Genomic DNA, 20,462 nt, shown 5'->3' with positions numbered 1-20,462 from the left:
GGCAACGCGGGCCGGCGCTGCTGGGTACTGGGCTGCAGTTTGCAAGCGGCCTCTTGGGTCTCACCTAGCTTGGAAGCTGCCGGACTGTACGTCCTAGTCTACCTGGCCGCGAGCCGAGGCCAATGAATGAAGGAGTAAATGCAATTTTATTAGCCAACGTTTTTAGAGTCCCTGCTCCAGACACTGTGCTAAGCACTTTCTAGCCCCTATCTTTGTACTACAGCTTTGTGCTCTTGTGCACTATTCCCACTTTACAGCTGGGAAAATCAATTTCTTGAGTTTCAGTGAAGAGAACGCAGACTCGGAGCCTGTGCCCCTGCGAGGTCCCTATATCTTCTTCTTGTCGCTGGACCACTGACTTTCGGAAAGAAAGTACACACGTTGAAGAAATACATTTAAAATTAAACTCGATAATGTTCTTAAGAATGTAGGTCCCTTTCTTATTCTCTAGGTCTTATGTAGAACAGCTTCAGACTACTACTTAATCCACAGCTACTCCCATCAATGTTGCAGAGCCCATAGTCAGTTCTCTCTACTGGATGGAAATATGTCAGGAAACCTGGCAGGCCAAACTAATGTTCCTCCCTTGTAGCAAAATAGCGGTTTTCAAACAAAGCCCAATCTTTGCTGCCCCGCTGGCTGCCCACCTACCCTTAGTCCTTGCCACTTAGACCATAGAAAGGTTCTTGAATTAGAAACCACCAAGTAAAAGGGCAGGAATACACCATTCCATAGTTGTCACCCTAATGTTCCCGTATGTTGAGTCTCTGACCAGAGTCAAAACACCATAAATTGTAATATTAAAACAAAAAATTGGGGGCGCCTGGGTGGCTCAGTCGGTTAAGCGTCTGACTTCGGCTCAGGTCATGATCTCACGGCTCATGGGTTCGAGCCCCGCGTCAGGCTCTGTGCTGACAGCCAGCTCAGAGCCTGGAGCCTGTCTTCGGATTCTGTGTCTCCTTCTCTCTCTAACCCTCCCCTGATCACACACACACACTCTCCCTCTCTCTCTCTCTCAGAAATAAATAAAACATTAAAAAATTTTTAAATAAAAAAATTTAACCATTTCAGTAGCTTCACACATACAAACAAGGAAAGTGTTTATTAAAAAAAAATATTTATTAATTTTTACACCTGCTGAGTAGCACAAGACTATTAACACTATAACTCACTGAATGTACAATAAATGTTCACATTTAAATAACAGGATAGGGTCAACATTTTCAACCTGTGGGTCGGCTTTCGCATCTCATGAAGTGCTTTTTAGCCCTAGATATCTTGAAAGTTTTTTGAAAGGATAATTCCCAATCAGAAAACAATTCAAGAAGATCAAAACAATAGGTTCTTCCAGAATAATAGGAATTTTACATGATGAAATGTCTATTTATGTGGGCACAAATCAAACAATAAAAATGTAAAATCTATATGTAACCTCCTCTGAAATTTTCACACTGCACTGATTGAAGTCTAGTGTGCCAATGGGTCTTGAGAGAGGCCACAATATAAACATTGGCTACATACATTTTTCCCCGTATATTGGTCTTCAGATGGCTTATAATCTACCATCTCTTCAAATCCAAGTCCTTTTGAAAGTCTATCAACTTGGAATGAACGTGCAGAATACTTGATCTTAAAGAAGCGTTGTTTGGCTTTACCGCCACCTGCATCTCTGGTTGATAGCATACAAAATAGTTTCAGATCCTTTACTTATTCCATATAAGAACCAAAAAAGGAAGAAAAAAAACTTAGATGGGAAAGAAACAAACAGGTCCTTCCAAAGTATTTTTTACTGTGTATTTTACAACTCGAAATAACTGCATAAAATGAACATTCTGTTCAGTGACAGTTTTCTGTTTTAATCAATAAGTTATTCCTGAGGGAAGGGGAGGTACCTGGCTGGTTCAAAATAAAAAGGACCCAAAAGGGCCAAATTTAAGGTGTAAAAATTAAACTGGACCTTTGGCAAAGTCTAATATTCTTCACATAGTCTTTCTGGATTGGACAATAGGATATTTACAATCATTACACTGTGGGACTTTGGGACCCAGAGTCCCAGTTTTGTGACTCAGGGTCAATATTTTCTATTGAAAACATCGACATTACCGCTTTGTTACCAAGACAGAGTCCATCCCTAGCTCCTACACATTTATAAGTAATTTTCTCAAATTCTCTCTCAGTGCCCAAATTTTCAGGGATAACTGAATGAATGAGGTCTCAAAAGTAAAGTGCAAAATCTACATATTAGTAAAGTTATTTCAACAGAATTATTTCCTTTCCAGGAAAGTATCTTTACTGTAAAGAAGCTACTATACTTTTAATTTACAGACCAGTTTTTACCCAGAAATGTAAATAAAATAGATTAGCTAACTTCATTTGAAATCGAAGTTAGGTCTTTCTGTTCTGGAGTGATAATTTCTATCACACAATAATTACTCTAAAAATGCTTTAGTATGTCACAAAAAGTTGCTAAAATACATTCTGATTTCTGCAATGTTGTATGTGTGCAATTGGAATGTACAATAAAAAGAAGGGAAGTAATTTTTCCCCATTGAATTCATAGTAACAAGACTACAAACAGCAACATACGTTAAAAAGAAAAACCTGTCACTGAGCAGATTTTTTTCCCTCTCCCAAATGACAGTGTAAGATACATAAAGATTAGATTTCTTCCATATCCCTTATAATTGCCTTGACATAAAAATGGTCCCCACATTTCTATTTTTCCCCTAAGTGTGAAGTCGGTCATCTTACCAAAAGGTCCAGATGACTTAAAATATGCAGAAGTTAAAAGTATTAAGAAATAAGGAGGGCCACTTTTCCATCCACCCTTTAAGAATGTTCATTTTAAGACAGCATGAGAAGTACTAAAATACACTGAATTATGTGAGTTGAATGTACACTTGGTAAGAGCAAGGAATTTATCCTTCACCAGCGAGTTGTAAATGGATCCTGCAAGGCAGGACAAGGTTGCAGTGCTTTCCACTTTATACATAATTATCTCAGTAATTTCTCTTGGTACTGATATCTTGAATACCTCCTTCTTAATACACCACAACCAGAGAATGGGAGGCAAAGCTTTAATGTTGGAGTTCAAATTCTGCTGCCATCAAACAAACCTTTTCTCTTACAGGAGTCTACCATTGTAGAGTAAGAAAGTAGTATCTCTCTGAACAGGAGGTTCTGGCCTAAGCTGCTGAAGGCCAGTATCTGTACAAAGCACTACCAATAATAGCCTGACAACAGGTTTCCCAAAGAGGCAAGTTGTTTTGTTTTGTTTTCTTGTTTTGTTTTGTTTTAATCAGCGATAAGAAAAATCTAGACGACAGTTTTTCCTTCAGAGCATCACTGTCAAACCTCTGTTTCACCATTTTTATTTTCATATTCAATAGGCTCCCTTTGTTAAGTTACTGGAAATGCAAACTCAGAAGACGAAGCAGTTCTGACCTAATGAAATGCCCCTCTTCTTTGGTGCCATGGTGTGGAATTAAGCAGTCCAGTGGCCATGAATTTGGCACATCCTTTCTCCACCTTTGGTACAAATGTGATACACCACTTAATATTTCCACAAAGGAAAAGTAAGGCCCACCAATGTGTTTTAAAAAAAAAAAACAAAACACCAACTCATGAGCAAGGCAAAGGTTCTCCACCTTGAAATCCACTTTCCCCTGAAAGGTATCCATTCCATGGTAGAAGCTCCTAGGATTTGAAGAGTCAATTTGGTAAAGATGACCTTGATAAAAGAAGCCCCCGGGTGTGTAGAGTGTCAAAACTGTGGTTTCCAAATTCTCAAGTGAATGATAAATCTTAAAAAAGAGTTCCAAGTGTTGGAAGCTTTCAGACTTCTGAATGAGAAAAGACATGATGTGACTGCTGGATTCGAGCTCGAGGGTAAAGTTAAGGTTTAGTGATGTGCACTTCACTGCTCCCGTTCCCATTGGTGGTAGCTGTAATGATGTACTGTGTGGGCTGCTGTTGGCTGGTGGTCTGAGGGTCCAAGTCACTGTGTGTGGCTGGCTGAACCTGGACTCCCGCAGAGAGAGCAGAAGCTTGCTTTTCCTCCAATTCTGGTTGACTTTCTGATAATACATAATGACCCTAGAACAGGGGAAAAAAAAAAAAAAGATCTTTAGAAATCTGAGGTTTAAAGGTGGTGGGGAGGTTCTTGATGGAAAGAGAAAGAAGGAATAGGAAAGGAAATGTTACAAGGTGACACCAAAATAGGCACCAATGTTAGATGTTTTACGTAAGTGCTTTAGAGGGGATGGATCAGAGTAGGAGACTACAAAGGTAATTTAAGGGAGTGCTTTGGTTGTCCTACCAAATGATATAGTGAAGAGCATCAGGTACAGAAATTTACATCATGACAGTAACCTGTGTGGCAAAGGAAACACATGCTATTGTGTTGCTCCTAACAATTTAGAAATTCGTAAGATCGCTGTCTGTCAATTATTATTTTTTGTGGGGTTTTTTGTCTGTCGATTAATATTTAAGAGTAATACAAAATAGATCACAGAGGAGATAAAGTTTCCTTAAAGAGGTAGAATGGCTCCCAAGACCAGTAGTCAGGGTCAGTGGTTCCTAGACTTGAGAATTTCATAGATCGGCAAAGTAAAAGTAATAAGTATTCCCAAATTTTATTTTACCAAGTAAAGTCATTTTTAAGACACAAACTGTCAAATGAGAGAAATTTTAATACCCAAAACTATAAGAAGATTGCAGTCTTAGAACGAAGTCCCTTACATTGAATAAATTTAGCTTTATGAAAATATGCATTGTCATTATTCTTCCTCTGATCATGAAACCTTCACAGACCCAGAGCGAGCTAGTCCCTTAAGTTAACATTTTTAAAGAAAGAAAGTGTCCATTGCAGGGTGATTGGTCTGCTACGTAGGCTGAGAAAAAAAGAAGTCACAGAGGAAAGCCCAGGCAGTAGGCTTTCCAAGCACTGTCCAGAATAAAAGCCATAGCCAAATAACCATTTGATTTATCTAGGGGCCATGTGCTCTGAGTCCATACTCATCAGTCTCTGATAATGATCTGGTTTCCCATGTGGGTCTTTTTCTAAGAGGAAAGGGCTGTTTCTCCACTTAGAATCAATGAACTACTAGGTGGTCCACAGGTAGGCTTTAGAAATTCTATGAACTCTGGAAAATGTACCTTAAATGGGTGTGTGTGTGTGTGTGTGTGTGTGTGTCTGTCTGTCTGTCTGTGTGTCTGTGTGTCTGTGTGTATTGTGGCAGGGAGAGGGGAACATCCTTGGCTATAATCAGGTTCTCAAACGAGTTCCTGGCAAAGAAAGGTAAAGAGTCAGTGCGTCCCAAAGGGAGTAAAAATTTCACTGATCATGCCAGTGAGACTATTCCATTTTATATTAGTTATTGTCTTCATTGATGGTAGCATTATTCTGGATTTATACATCTCTCCTAAGTCGAGTTAATGTGAGTTTGTGTGCTAAGAAATGGGCAAGCTGTGATCATGCTTTGGGGAAAAAAAATCAGGTTTTTGAGGCCACTAGACTACCCTGCTGCTCTCTGAGACCTCTTGGGAAATAATCTTCCCTGGAAACATCCCAATATCCCTAGCCACTTACAAGTATAATTCTTTTTTTTTTTTATATAATTCTTAATTTAAATTTACATAATCTTCTAATTACTTAAGAGGCAAGCCAGAACAAACCAATGAAGATAAAAACAGAGATAGCTGGTACAATCAACACTGACCTGCCTAATCTAAATATAACAAGATAATTCATGGCAATGTTTTTCACCAGGAGGGGGCTGAATGTTTAAAATAGTTCAGGGGCACCTGGCTCAGTTGGTTGTTAAGTATCCGACTTCAGCTCAGGTCATGATTTCATGGTTCATGGGTTCAAGCCCTGTGTCGAGCTCTGTGCTGACAACTCAGAGCCTGGAGCCTTCTTTGGATTCTGTGTCTCCCTCTCTTTCTACCCCTCCACCACTCACACTCTGTCTCTCTCTCTCTCAAAAATAAACATTTTTTAACAAATTTAAGAAAACTAAACTAAACTAAACTAAACTAAAATAAAATGGTTTAAAAGTGGGCCCCCTGGGTGGTTCAGTTGGTTAAATGTCGAATTCTTGATTTTGGCTCAGGTCATGATCTCACGGTTCGAGGGATCAAGCCCCACATTGGGCTCTGCGCTGTCAACACAGAGCCTGCTTGAAATTCTCTCTCTCCCTCTCTCTCCGCCCCTCCCCAGCTCATGTACATGCTCACTTGCTGTCTCTCTCTCTCTCTCGCTCAAAATAAGTAAATAAGCTTAAAAATACATTTAAAAATAAAAATAAAATAAAATAGTTTAAAAGAGCTCCATAACATTCATTCTATTATTTTCTCCCAACCCAGCTGAGAACCAATAATCATGAATACTTTCCGTAAAGCACATAAAAAGGTGATCAGTTGTGAATCTGTATGTACATGGACCTTGGAGTTTCATTACAGTTACTAACTGCATAGGTAATTATTGAGCATTTGCTATAGTGCAGCCTCCTGTGCAAGGCACTGAGTATAAAGAGATAAACACCAAGACACATCTTTCAAGAAATTCACTGTCTGCTGGGAAAAGATAGATAGTAAACCAATAATTAAAATAAGGGTTATAACATAGCACAAGGAGTTATGGGAATATAGAGGAGGTACTTCTAACTCAGATATGGAAAGAGGAGGAGTAGGAAATAGAGGGAGGGGAGAGTGGTGCAGTATGATGGACAGGAAAGCGCTTGTGAGCAGATAACTTACCGGCGTAACAGCCTTCACTTGGCCAGTGGTGACAGGAGTGGCCACACCACTATCTGTAATCACAAACTGACCCGGGGGAAGTGTCATCATTTGAATCTCCGATGCTGAAAAACAGGAAATATCCATATTTCAGTGGTCTCAGATTTTAATACATTGTTGAAACAAATACTTAACCAGTGGCCACATTCCCCGTTGAGACATTTTCATGGATTTGCTTGCTGTAAGAATCTTATAATGATATGATTTCTTGATATTCTGATAAGAATGATCATAGGAGGTTTGCAGAGAATTATCAAATAACAGAAATAATCAATGCATCTCCCCAAAACAACCCTTTGGATATCCATAAAACAAACATTCAATGATTTTTTAAAAATCTTGAAATAAGTTGCAAAGATTTACCTCTTAGCTCAATATTTTTATCTTTTATATTCAGATTTGAATCACTGGCAAATGTATCCACTATTGCCTACTAATTACAATATAATCTAACTTGAATTCTATTTCATCACTGAGTTATTAAAGCGAATTAAAAACAAAGTTCACCCTAGCATCCAGTTGATGGTCTTTATATAATATTTTCCTTTAAAAGGAACCAAAGCTTCTGGCTTCTGGCTGACTCCTGAGCTGGTGCAGGAAACCTTCGAAGATGAGCCCAGAACATGAGATCATACCAGCATGCAAGATGCTATAAAAGACTCTCAAGGGGCACCTGAGTGGCTCAGTCAGTTAAGCATCCAACTTCAGCTCAGGTCATGATCTCATGGTCCGTGAGTTCGGGCCCTGGTCGGGCTCTGCCCTGACAGCTCAGAGCCTGGAGCCTGCTTCAGATTCTGTGTCTCCCTCTCTCTCTGCCCTTACCCCACTCATGCATGCAAGTGCATGCGCTTGCTCTCTCTCTCTCAAAAATAAATAAACATTAAAAAAATGTTTTAAAATGACTACGGAGTCATATAGAAAAGACACAGAGGCCAATTTGAAGATGCCCCCATTGGCCAAGGGTGGCATAATCTTAGCATCAGTAAGGGTAACAATGGTTTGAAACATACCCAATGTGTTAAAATCCATGAGAACACAATGACACTAAGACACACATACACATACCTCTTATTAGTCACCTTGGATAATACTAGGAAATAACTTATTATTTTGAAAATTGGTAAATGAAGGAGATGAACTGGATATTTAAGTGTAAACTGCACCTTCCTGTGCAAACTGTACCTCAGAATCATCTGTTAAGACAAAAACTGTTTCTTTACAGAAGTTTCCTAGCTGGTAAGTGAATGAAGAATGATAGAATCAGAATATGACAACTTTGTAATTCCTAGTGAAATAGCAGAATGAAGGAAAAAGACAGACAACCCAACATTATGTGCCTCCTGATGAAAGTACACACCGCCAGCCATAAGTATCTTATGGAAAAAAACTGAACCTGAATTTGATCGAGCCTGCAGCCAACAGGAAATAAAAGGGACAGAGGAAAGCATCTTAAATGATAATTTAGGAATGTCAACAGCAAAATCTAGAATGTGAGAAATTCTACAGAACAAATGACACAGTTTCTTCAACATATAAGTTGCAACTTAAAAGAGAGAAAACACAAACCCTGAAAAGAAAAAAAAAAAACCTCCAGGGCCGGCTGGCTGGCTCAGTCGGTGGAACAGGTGACTCTTGAACTCAGGGTTGTAGGTTTGAGCCCCATATTGGGTGTAGAGAATACTTAAAAATTAAAATCTTAAAAAAGAAATTCAAAAGACCTAACAAATTGCAATGCATGAGTCTCATCTGGAACCCAATTTGAAGAAACTATAAAAATATTTATAAGACAATAACAAAAACATGAACACTGGATATTGGATGGTTATTAAAGAATTGCTGTCATTTGTTTCTAAGTTTGAGAACAGTACTGGAGTTGTGTTTTAAAAAATACTTATGGTTGAAGGGGGGGAAGGGCATGGAGGAGGACACTCGTGGGGATGAGCACTGAGTGTTATGTGGAAACTAATTTGACAATAAACTATTTGTAAAATAAAATAAAATAAAATAAAATAGAAAAAAAAAGAAATAAATAAAACATTAAAAAGAAAAAAAGAAAAAAAATAAAAAATACTTATGGTTGAAATAATATGAATTATTATATAGTTGGAGGTCTAGGAAAGAATGATGCAGTTACAGAGGAGACAAGATTGACTCTGAGTTGATAATGAAGTTGGATAACGGCTATAAAAGTATTCATTATACTATGCTATTTTTGCATATTTTAAATGTTTTCCATAAAAAAGAAAAAAAAACAACACATCAATTCCAGAGACATCTGGCTGGCTTAGTCGATAGAACGTGTGACTCTTGATCTCGGGGTCAGAAGTTCAAGTTCCACAATGTGTACGGAACCTACTTAAAAATTTTTTTTAATTAAAAAAAAACATTTTTAAACTACGAAAACCTTTCAATTCCAGAATCTTTTCTTCAGGTCAGAATACTAGCTTATACTATTATTACCATGGCAATCTTCATGATTCCACATTTCTTTGACAGGAATTGAACTCAGTGTAAATGCCAGTGTACTTACCAGGATTCTCCTGGTATTTCATGAGTAGGAATATGACCCTGACTAGAAACAAGACAAAGCCCTTGTTGTGACCACCAATATTTAAGAGAATAGATTGTAAAAATAACTAAAAGGTAGAGTTTGGGCCTGATTCCATACCAAATCTATATAACATGGCCAAAGATCAATGACAATGGAGATGGACTCGAAGGAAATCAACAGTAGGACAATGATCAGCACTGGTCTCCCTTTCTTCTCTGTTCCTGCCGCTTGTAGTCCCTACTACTGAGGCTGAACTGTTCCTCTATTCCAGATCTTTAGCAATAAAGATCTCATACCTTCAAGCTCATATCCAACGCTACTGTCCCCACCAAATCTGTTACCTTGAGCAGCCAGCCTTTCACTGCTTCTGTAGCACTAATCAGTAGTTGAAAGCAACTACTCATGTATCTCTCTCTCTACTAGGCAATGATCTCTTTCAGCCAAAGATCACCTTATAAGGAGAGGCTGCATAGTAGGGTGGTTTGGAGCATAAACTCTGAAGCCAGACTGCCTGGGTTTCAATCCTCTAGGTACTTGAGAAGCTAGGCAAGTCACTCTGTGTCTGAATTTCCCTATTTGTAAAGCACAGATAACAATTGTACTTATAGGGGTGCCCAAGTGGCTCAGTCAGTTCAACGTCTGACTTTTGATTTTGGCTCAGGTCATGATCTCACAGTTCCAGAGTTGAAGCCCTTCATTGGGCTCTGTGCTGACAGTGCAGGGCCGGCTTCAGATTCTCTCTCTCCCTCTCTCTCTCTCTCTCTGCCCCTCCTCTGCTAGCTCTCTCTCTCTCTCTCTCTCAAAATAAATAAATAAATAGTGAAAAAATAATTGTACTTATAGGTTGCTGTAAGTCCTGAATGCAATATATATGTGGTTTAGAATCATTCCTGGAACATGGTGAGAGCTTAATGAAACTGGCTAACATTATTGTGTGGTGTTACTGATATGTATGTCAATATAAATTTTTTGTATACCCAGGATCTAGCACATCCATTGATATGAAGGCAGTCAACATATCCTACATCCACCTATTCTGCTCTTTAGTCTACCTGCCTCTACTACCTCTGGCAGTATTCCTGTCTCTGAAATGCGTGGCTCTCTGAGATCAGAATGCTGCCTTGAACTTGGCCATGAAACTCATTCAAGTACATGCACTACAGAATGTAGAAAATGGCTAATGATACTTTAATCCAGAAAATCTATTCTAAAGAAGATGAAAGTATGAGCCACAGCTGTAGATTTCTCCACCCATGAGCTATGTAGTATCATCCCCATTTCTTACAGTAGCCACGGAAGGAATTCCAAGCATTGGGTAGGTAGGTATGTTGTACAGAGGAGCCCTGTTGCTGCTGCTGGAGAGCCTGGCCGGGTGTGGAGGAACTGCCTTGTATATGAGAGGGGCTGAGTCCTTGCTGGGATTGCTGGGAGGCAGGGCTCAAGGGCTGCCCGGATACCTAGAGAGAAAGACAAAGCAGGAGTAGAAAACAATGAACTTTCAATATAGTTAAGATACACAAATAACTGAAGAAAATAAATCTGGCTAACATGAATTATAACACTGAAAGTATCACTGATAAAATAATGGTATTTTCAGTAAGAATAGGATTAATGAAGAGCAATCATAGCAATGCAGTCCTAATCAGTTTTCAAGGGATTATCTACATGAATATCCCCAAAATTAATTTCACCAAGCGTACTAGAAAGATAAATGAATGAAAGTATAATTATCTTCATTACATAAGATTTAAAAAATTGAGAAGCTAAAGGACATGCCTATGTCACAAAGTGAAGCTATAACACAAATTAAAGTAGAACCCAGAAATTATCATTTCTAGTGAGAACACTGGGAAATCCCATGCAGTCAGTGGAGACGAACACAGGTTCACAGACAGACATCCAGTGGAGAGGCTTACTCCTGTCCACGGGATAAAGCCCAAGTTCCATCGTTTGTGTTTAAGCCCTCCATCTGCCAGTTCCAAACTGCCTTCTCAACTCCTTTCTCAAACATCATTTCCTGTTACTAACCTAAACAATTTTCCTTAAGTATACCCGTTGCCCACCTCTGTGTCTTTACTCACAACGAAAGCACATTCAGATAACAATGCCTTCCCCAACTACATCCACAGAAGTACCCTTGATTCCCTGCTAAACACCTTCCCTCTTCTGAATGCTCATAACTTATCCATATAACCACATCGTCCTAGACCCTCGCAAGACCCATCCTTAGACCATAGACCTGGAATATGTATCCCCTTATAGGTGACACTTTGGGAACCAGAGTCCCCCATTCCCTGTGGAAATGGCCCTGTACCCACTTTCAGGGCTGCATGAGTGTCTTCCCCTGGGTCTGTCACCCTGCAGGGGTCCTATCTTTTGGATATGGGCTCCATTAATGGTATTTGGGCACATGGGACCAAGAGGGTGGCCATGGGATACCATTTGCAAGGATGTGGAAGATGCTGAGACGTGTGGGTCCGGGTGTCCATGCGGGTACACAGAAGGCCTGTGAGGTGCAGGCTGGAGGCTGAGTGAGAAGAAAGGGGGAGCTGTCTTGGGGAAAGCTGTCCCTGTGCCCCCATATACTTATTCTTAAAAACGAACTCCCAGGAGTCCCTCCAGCCTCTTTGAGAAACTTAGCAGTGTGATGCTGGGCGAGGGGAAGGTTGGGCCCCTTGTGGACAGAGGCAGCCTATCTGGGACCGGGAAAAGTAACAGAAACCTCACAGTGGCTGGACCTCACACTAGAAGTCGGGGAAGAGGCCGTCAGATGACAAGCAGCAGAGCCTCCCACCACCAACGCCCCTCAGTAAACCAGACGGCAGAGAAAGTCTGTGTTTATCCTATGGATTTCTGCAGCAAGCCAAAGGGCAAAGAGCCAGCAAAGGAGGTAAGAAATCCTTTCTCGCCCTCCTTCCCACCCCAGCCTGGCAACGGCCAGTGCCACCCATGCATTTGGCAGAAATGCAAGCAATTTTGAATTGGCTCTATCCATGTGATTCAGGATCAATTGTTACTTTACATATATTTTTCAGTTTTGTTATTATGAAAGTATATGTATATATCAAGTTGGAAAATAGAACTTTTTTAAAGTTTTTATTTAAAAATTTTTTTAACATTTATTTTTGAGAGAGAGAGAAAGAGAGACCGAGAGAAAGGCAGAAAGAGAGAGNCTAAGCTAAAGTCGGACGCTCAACCGACTAAGCCACCCAGGTGCCCCCCTAAGTTTTTATTTAAATTCTAATTAGTTAACTTAGAGTGTAATCTTAGTTTCACTCTATGTGGACACTGTGAACAATACAGTGATTCAACACTTCCATACAACACCTGGTACTCATCACAAGTGCTCTCCTCAGTCCCCATCACCTATTTCACCCATCCCCTCGCCTACCTCCCCTCCGTCACCATCACATTGTTCTCTATAATTAAGAGCCTGTTTCTTGGTTTGCCTCCCTTTTTTTTCCCCTTTGCTTATTTGTTTTGTTTCTTCAGTTCTACATGTGAGTGTAATCATAAGCTATTGGTCTTTCTCTGACTGACTTATTTCATTCAGGAGAATCCCCTGTAGCTCCACGCATGTCATTGCAAAGAACGTATTTTATTTAACAGCCTGTTAGCTTGATGTGAAACTTTTAATTACCTAGACACATGTCATGCAAGCCTTCATTTGTACACTTGTCCAGGAACCAGTGGATGTCACAGGTGGACCTACATGCATCCTTCCTGGTTCAGATACCTTCACTTCATATTCTATTTCTTTTTTCTTTTTTTAAGTTTATTTTTACTTGTTTTGAGAGAGAGATAGACAGCAAGCAGGGAAGGGGCAGAGGGAGAGGGAAACAGAATCCCAAGCAGACTCCGGACTGACAGCACAGAGCCTGATGTGGGGCTTGAACTCACCAACTGTGAGATCATGACCTGAGCCGAAATCAAGAGTCGGACACTTAACCTACTGAGCCACTCAGGCACCTCACCTCCAGTTTTATTTTATTTATTTATTTATTTAAAAATTTTTAATGTTTATTTTTGAGAGAGAGACAGAGACAGAGACAGAGACAGAGAGACAGAGGGTGAGCAGGGGAGGGTAAGAGAAAAAGGGACACACAGAATCTGAAGCAGGCTCCAGGCTCTGAGCTGTCAGCACAGAGCCCAATGCAGGGCTCAAACTCACAAACCGTGAGATCATGACCTGAGTGAACGTCAGACCCCTAACAGAGTGAGCCACCCAGGTGCCCCCTGAACTCCAGTTTTAATATTGGCATTGTGGACACACTTGCTTTCAGTGATTAGCTTCCCCTGACCAAACGGAGCCCTGTGATTTTACATCCTAGGGACTTTGCTTCCTATTCCAAAGGACTGTCTGATAGTATCCAATTGCCAAGGTGTTTCTTGAATTTTGGAACAGTGACTTTGTGGAATCTTATTGTGTTTGAATGACATAAGTCCATCATCGAGAAAGCAGAGCTACATCCATTCAAAAAATATTTATTAAAATCTTACCCTTTGCATGAAACTTTCCTAGGCTGTATTACCCCCGGTGAGGTCAGAGAGCATACCTGGGATGACGGCGGAGCAGGAGCAGTGGGCTCCGTGACTTGGATGTGCTGCACCTGGATGGCATGCTGGGCATAGGTCTGAGGGTCGTGGAGCTGGCCGACATCCACGGTGGACTGCTGAGACTGGTGAGGGGATGTGGCCTGGAGGGAGAACCAGATGCATATTGATCGAGGGTAAGGGAGATCCTTCCAGAGAAAATATGCAGCGAGAACAATATCTCAGGAGAAGAGCAGATGGAACTTCACAGCCCAAGCTTCACTCCCAGAGAGCCCACACTTAAGCCAAGCTGCTAAATGTTAGCAAAGTAGACAGTGGGTTGTTTTTTTTTTTTAATGCTTATCTATTTTGAGAGACAGAGCATGAGACGGGGAGGGGCAGACAGAGAGGGAGAGACAGAGAATTCCAAGCAGGCTCCACACTATCAGCACAGAGCCCAATGTGGGGCTTGAACTCAAATGAATTATGAGATCATGATCTGAGCCAAAATCAAGAGTCAGACCCTTAACTGACTGAGCTGCCTAAGCGCCCCAGAAAAGAAGACAATTTTTAAAATTATGCTTAAGCCTGGGTAGCTTAGTCAGTTGAGTTTCCAACTCTTGATTTTAGCTCAGGTCATGATCCCAGGGTCATGGGATTAGGCTCCACATCAGGCTCTGCACTGAGCATAGAGCCTGCTTATGACTCTCTCTCTCTCTCTGCCCCTCCCCTGCTCATGTACATTCCTGTGTAGTCTCTAAATAAATAAATTAATAAATACTATGCTTATAAAACATAAGCCCCTAACACTTTAATTCTAGAAGAGAAGGAGATAGAAGGAATATAGGTCCTCAGAATAAGTTGAATGAGAAGTATTTAGGAATCAAAAGTCTTTTTCCTTTAAGTTTCAATTAAATTTAATGAATTTAACCCTTAATCAGTTAAAAGAGATCAAAGAATAGAATTTGCTTTTAGCTTGTCACGATCGACCCACTAGAATAGTGTTTCCTAACCTTTTATGTATCCCAGACATCTCTGAAAATCTGGCTAAAGTATGGTTCCTTTTTCTAGAATACTGTACATATACATCATACTCTACAGGCAACTTCAGGGATTCATAGGTTCCTCCAAAGCCTGAAGTTAAGAACCTTCCCCAAGGAAAAAATAAAAAGGTAAAGAACAGTCAACGACAGTAGCAACTCCCCATTTCCCGCTCTGGTATTAGTTCTAAACTTTCAGAGACCAAATGATTTCCAAGCAACAAGTTTGTTCATTTGCTCCTTGAGTATACTTAAGCATAATCAAGTAAAATAATAGTTTGGGGAGTATTCCTTCTTTTAGCTCCCTAATCGGTGAGAATGAGCTACTAATTATCTGGTAGAAGGAACAGTTATACCTCAATAGTAATAATGTATTAACTGACACTCAAAACTCAAAATTAATCTTCATAACCTCCCACTCCTATTAGTCATTCGATGCCCACAGAGGGACTTATCCAACTGGTTCCTCACCACATAGTCAACTTTGGTGCTCAAGGATTCAGAAGAGGCTCCCAAAGAGTTGGCATAGCACTGTCCGGCAATGGCATGGGATGATGGTGTACACTCGAGCCTAAAATCTCTACAGCAGCACTGCTATGGACAGAAATCTCTTCTACAGCTAAACCCAGAGCCCTCTATAGCCAGGTGGCAGGGAGACATTTACAAATGCCTTAGACTCAGAACTTATGTGCAGAAGCACATTACATGGGGTCCAGCCCCAGCTCTGAGAGTTGGGTGTTTGTGATGGCCCGCCTGCCATATTGGCTAGCGGCAACATGGCGCACATGAAGGTAAAGAGAAGTAAGTGTGATACAGTACCGGAGCTACTTGCACCACCTGCAGCTGTATATGCTGCGGTTGCTGAAGACCAGATGTAGACTGTGACACAGGAATATACTGAATTCTCTGGTAGTCCCCTTGTGGTGTTCGGTAGTCTGTTGTTAAGGTCTGGGACAGTTCTGTCATGGCTTGGGTGAGGAGGTCTGTTGTCTAGAAAAGTCACCAAAAAAACACATTAGCTTGTAACACTACTGCTTGTACAAATTAGCCCTGAGCTCAGATAGAAAAAAATCCAAAGGTGAGAAGATACTGGAAGATTACCTATATATCTGTATCTACCTATCTGTGTCAGGCCCAGTGGAGTTACCCTCTTACCGTAGAGAAGCAGCACTCACTGAACATTTCTTGCCACCCCTTGTACAGAGAGCTTTGGAAAGCATTGACTAGGAGACAAACCAACCGTAAGCATAATGGCCTGTGCAGAAAATTGAAGAAAAACGGGCTGCATTTGCAGCCAATTAAATAGCAAGATAGACACAGCTTTGGTACTGAAGGCTGTGGTAGGCACTGAAGGAGGTGAGTTGCCCTCATCAGTCAGACACTTACCACCACGGTCTCTCCAGTGGCACTGTCTGTGGTTAACACAGCTGGGGTAGCACTGATCACAGCTGTTGTCAGTGGTGTATGTAAGGTGTTAGGGAGCTGGGCATACTCTGGATGCTTCTTTCGAATGTGCTGTACCATCTTGGTCTGAAAAATTATGGCAAAACCAAAAATAATTACTAGAATTTGTTGTTTTCAGTCTTTCTCAAAGGTAAACCCTCCAAAGGTTCCGAAAGTCTTTAATGCCTTAAAAAAAAAAAAAAATAGAGTGATGCTGACTCCGTGCCTGTTCCTCCCAAAGCAGCACAATGGTATGAAAGAGAAAAAGGGAGAGACCGGGAAGAAATCGAAGATTCATGTGACTCCCCACAACGTCAAGCAAGGTCAGAATACCTGATAGCATCCCCTAATCCACTGATACATACAGCAATCAATCACAAGCTCCCCCCTCCAACCAAGAATGACCCCTTTCCAAGATCTATCACATAAGTTCCTATGTAGTGTTTCTGGAAGCCTGAGCTCATAAACTATGAGCACAGAATACTAAAATATGAGACCCGCCACAGACCAAGGGAAGAGGAAACCGTTCGAGTGCTCAAGCTATGTATGAGACACACTAACTGCGGAAATTCCGCATATTCTCTTTCCATTTTGGACTTGCTGTCCCTATCCTCAGGAAGCAGCTCCTGAGCCACCTGACCTAGGAAAACAACTCCATTAGCACCCCATCAATTCAGAAGGAGCGAATTGCCACCTTCCCTTAAGAGATTCCTTAAATAATGACCTTGATTCAGACGCAGTCAAAGCCTTTCGCCATACCTTGCTGCTGTACTGTTTGGAGCAGTGAGGGCAGCAGACAGGGGGGGTGGCGATGGTGCCGGTGAGCTGGGTGTGGGTGCTCAGCATGGGGTCTGGTTCTCCAGGGCCAGCTGGACGGAGTTTGCGAATGCTTGGTGGGAGCTCAGCCCCTGGATGGTTCTTCAGAATATGGGCTTTTCGCTTGCTAGCACTTTTATAAACCTGCAAATTCAAATGCTCCACCATGAAAGTGGTATATGGCTCCACTTTCTTACTTAAAGCAAACTAACATTTCTACACTTAGGTATGAGAAATTAGAAAAAGCAATCATGTAGGCCAAAATAAAATATAGTAACAGATATATTAAAGGATACTAAGGATATAGCGTAAATAAATAAAATAAAAACACAATATAGATATGCTAGATATCTTCCTGGAATGTATATATCTAAGATAGTAATAATAAAAATATGCTTTACCCCAAACCATGAGAGACTCTTGAATGATGACAAAAACTGAGGACTGATGGATGTGGGGGGGAAGGGGGATGGGCATGGAGGAGGGCACTTGTGGGGATGAGCACTGGGTGTTATGTGGAAACTAATTTGACAATAAACTATTAGAAAAAATAAATAAATAAATAAATAAATAAATAAACAAATAAAGAAAGAAAGAAAAAAGAAAAAAAAATATGCTTTACCCTAAAGTTTAAGAGACAGGTACACGGTCACAGAAAAAGAACTGTTTCAAAGGCCCGTTTAACCCATTTGCCTTTCTGCAAAAGTTTTCATATGTTTACTAATATTAGATGCCAAAGAATCCTCCAAACTAGCAAGTCTACTGGTGACTAGTACCTGTAATGGTGAATCTACGCTTTAAAAAGCTTCCTAGTTTTAAGCTGACACAACTACATTGTATAAGGGAACAATATTACAATGAAACAATACACGTATATTCTGTCTTTCTGTAACTGCACAAAAGTAAGAATGAAATAGTACAAAGAGCCTTCCAACACAAAACTTCCCTACAGCCTACTCAATCCTCTAGAAATCCAAAACCTCCTGTATATTTTACAAGGAGGATGATGAACACTACCACTTTAGAGCTTAGGAATTTAAAATGAATTCATATACTAAGCTCCTGGTAAGCCTCTACCTTTATAACAAAAATCATGGAAAGAAGGAAAAGCATTAAACACAAAGTCAACTAATGCTTCAGAAAAAAAAAATTGGCTTAAAATGAGGCTGCGTTTCTAGCCCTTTCTCATCTGAATGGAAAACTACTGAGAGAAAGGGAACCATCTGTTAAGAGTAACTGTTAGGTTCTGAGTATGTATTTATACATGCAGGCAAATGGGCTGTACGCAGGGCTCCTGGACAGACACGTCTCCTTTTACCTTATCACAATACTGACAGAAGTAATCGCGGTTGGGTTTTATGATGGGCAGAGTTAACTCCGGCACCTCTTCTATCTTCATGTCTGGGTGCCTCTTTGATAAGTGATTTACCTAAAGGGGGAAAAAAAGCAAATGAGAAAAGGGGAGCCCATTACAGACAGACACTAACCAAATAGCCTCTGGTCTGGACTGCTAGAAGTTGGCATTCTCTGAAGCAGTGCCCCAAAACAATAGGGCATGTGGCCAGCCCCATCTGACAACAAGCCTTAACAGCCACCGTTAACAGGAGCTAACAGTAATTCAGCAAATTACTGAAAGGGAATTGGGTCACTGCAGATTTCATTAACACTCTTTGACTGGAAGACTCGGTGATGGAAAATTGAAAATTACACTGGCACGAATTCCATTGCTGAATTCTCCTGATGCAAGCCTGTCTTTCATTTTTTTAGTGCCCTAGGCTTACTTCTCAGTAAGATACAAAACTGTAATGAGGCCAAAATGAACTGAGGGCAGTGAACTGGCTATCCTGATGTGTCTGCTAACCTGGGTTCACACACCCTGCTTTGAGGGGCAGTTTCCTTCTATTGTTGTTTCATATCTGGAAAGGAGAGCAGCTGGAGAGAAGGAAAGACCTTACCAGAAAGTATGTTCAGGAACACAAAAGAGAAGAAGGAAATGAAATATAAGAGCAGAGATTGAGCAGGGCACAGCAAAAGAAAACTAGTAATGAAACGTGATAGAAAAAGACCTCTCCCAAGAGGTCACCAGAAATGAGCTGTGGCAAAGGAGGACAGAGGGAGCCTGGAAAAGAGAGAACTCCAAACTGGGCATTACACGCTTCCGGCTTTTCCCCTAATCACCGACAAAACCTAGTGACAAATCTTGTACAGAATACTGCACAAAAGCCATCCCCACAAACAGAAACGGGTGGGTCTGGAAGTTGTTTGGCACTGACCAGCATCCCCCGTCTCCGGAAGCCCATCATACACAGGCGGCACTTGAACGTGAAGCTGTCATAGTCCGTGGACGTGATACGAGGCTTGAACGTCTTGGAGCGGCTGATGCGGTCAGCTTTCTTGGCCTCTCTCTCAGGATTATGCATCCTCTGCATATGTTCCCGTAGTTTGTCTTTTCGCTATTTAGAGAAAATTTTTTAAAAGGCAGGGGAGTGGGGGTAGAAAATTTTTCAATAAAGGGATTTAAAAAAGCAATACGAGTTACCAGAAAGCACAACCTGCCACGATGCACCCGCGTTGCTAGGGTGCTGTAGTGTACAAGGACATGGCAAAAGTGACCAGGGATTACTCTGTCTGCTCGCAAATAAGTGTGTCCCACTTGGTTTCTGAGAAGAAAGACTTCATGTGTATGTGGAAGAGAGCAAAGGATAATGTAGTAAGTTTGGTATTAAGAACCACAAGACGAATTGATAATGGATCGTAAATAATACTGGATTTCCAAAACCACATGTATGCTCAATTCCCACACATTTTAGCAAGTGTTATGAGATTCTTCTAGATCCCACAGAAATTTAAAAATTTCTCATCTTGTGGACTTAGAGGCTCAAGTAAACCATTGCACTGCCCACTGTGGATGCAGCAAATGGTCTCGGTCACAGGTCTTAGTTTGATGACCTCATCCAGTGATACATGTTGATAGGAGTCCATAGAGAGAACACCAGGCAGAGCCCATCCTGAGTAAAAACAAAGTCAAACAAATGCCAGCTTCCTTATCCAGCGTGACTCTCTTCTCTTACACATATGATTAAACCGTTATTGGTCTTATAAAGATTTTGAACTGCTGCCCACCAGAGCAGTACCTCCTCCCCACGTGTCCATATAGGGACTTTTATTTAACCACTACATTTTTCAGCGCATTTAACTGAAGCGCCCACCAAGGGTCAGGAACTGCGCTGAGTTCAGATTTCCAAAGCTCGGCACCCCTCACCTCCCACCCCCCCCCCCCC

The 20,462-nt window shown here is 41.0% G+C and overlaps 1 protein-coding gene across 1 annotated transcript in view; it reads right to left on the bottom strand.

Moving 5' to 3' along the window:
• Positions 1–1,083: 1,083 nt before the first annotated feature.
• The window catches only part of PRDM10 (PR/SET domain 10), a 107,803-nt gene continuing 88,424 nt past the window's right edge, over positions 1,084–20,462 (bottom strand). The window contains exons 15-23 of the mRNA XM_077756537.1: positions 19,455–19,634; positions 18,500–18,610; positions 17,125–17,325; positions 16,309–16,452; positions 15,742–15,912; positions 13,906–14,046; positions 10,635–10,806; positions 6,760–6,863; positions 1,084–4,095 (exon numbers count right to left, since the gene is read on the bottom strand). Coding sequence (XP_077612663.1) covers positions 3,895–4,095; positions 6,760–6,863; positions 10,635–10,806; positions 13,906–14,046; positions 15,742–15,912; positions 16,309–16,452; positions 17,125–17,325; positions 18,500–18,610; positions 19,455–19,634 — 1,425 coding nt within the window. The 3' untranslated portion in view covers positions 1,084–3,894. The remainder of the gene's footprint in view (positions 4,096–6,759; positions 6,864–10,634; positions 10,807–13,905; positions 14,047–15,741; positions 15,913–16,308; positions 16,453–17,124; positions 17,326–18,499; positions 18,611–19,454; positions 19,635–20,462) is intronic.

Source organism: Crocuta crocuta, unplaced genomic scaffold, assembly GCF_008692635.1.
Source record: "Crocuta crocuta isolate KB4526 unplaced genomic scaffold, BGI_CrCroc_1.0 scaffold172, whole genome shotgun sequence".
NCBI classification, from domain to species: Eukaryota; Metazoa; Chordata; class Mammalia; order Carnivora; family Hyaenidae; genus Crocuta; species Crocuta crocuta.
The sequence above is the reverse complement of the archived record's forward strand: the minus strand, read 5'-3'. Positions and strand labels throughout refer to the sequence as shown.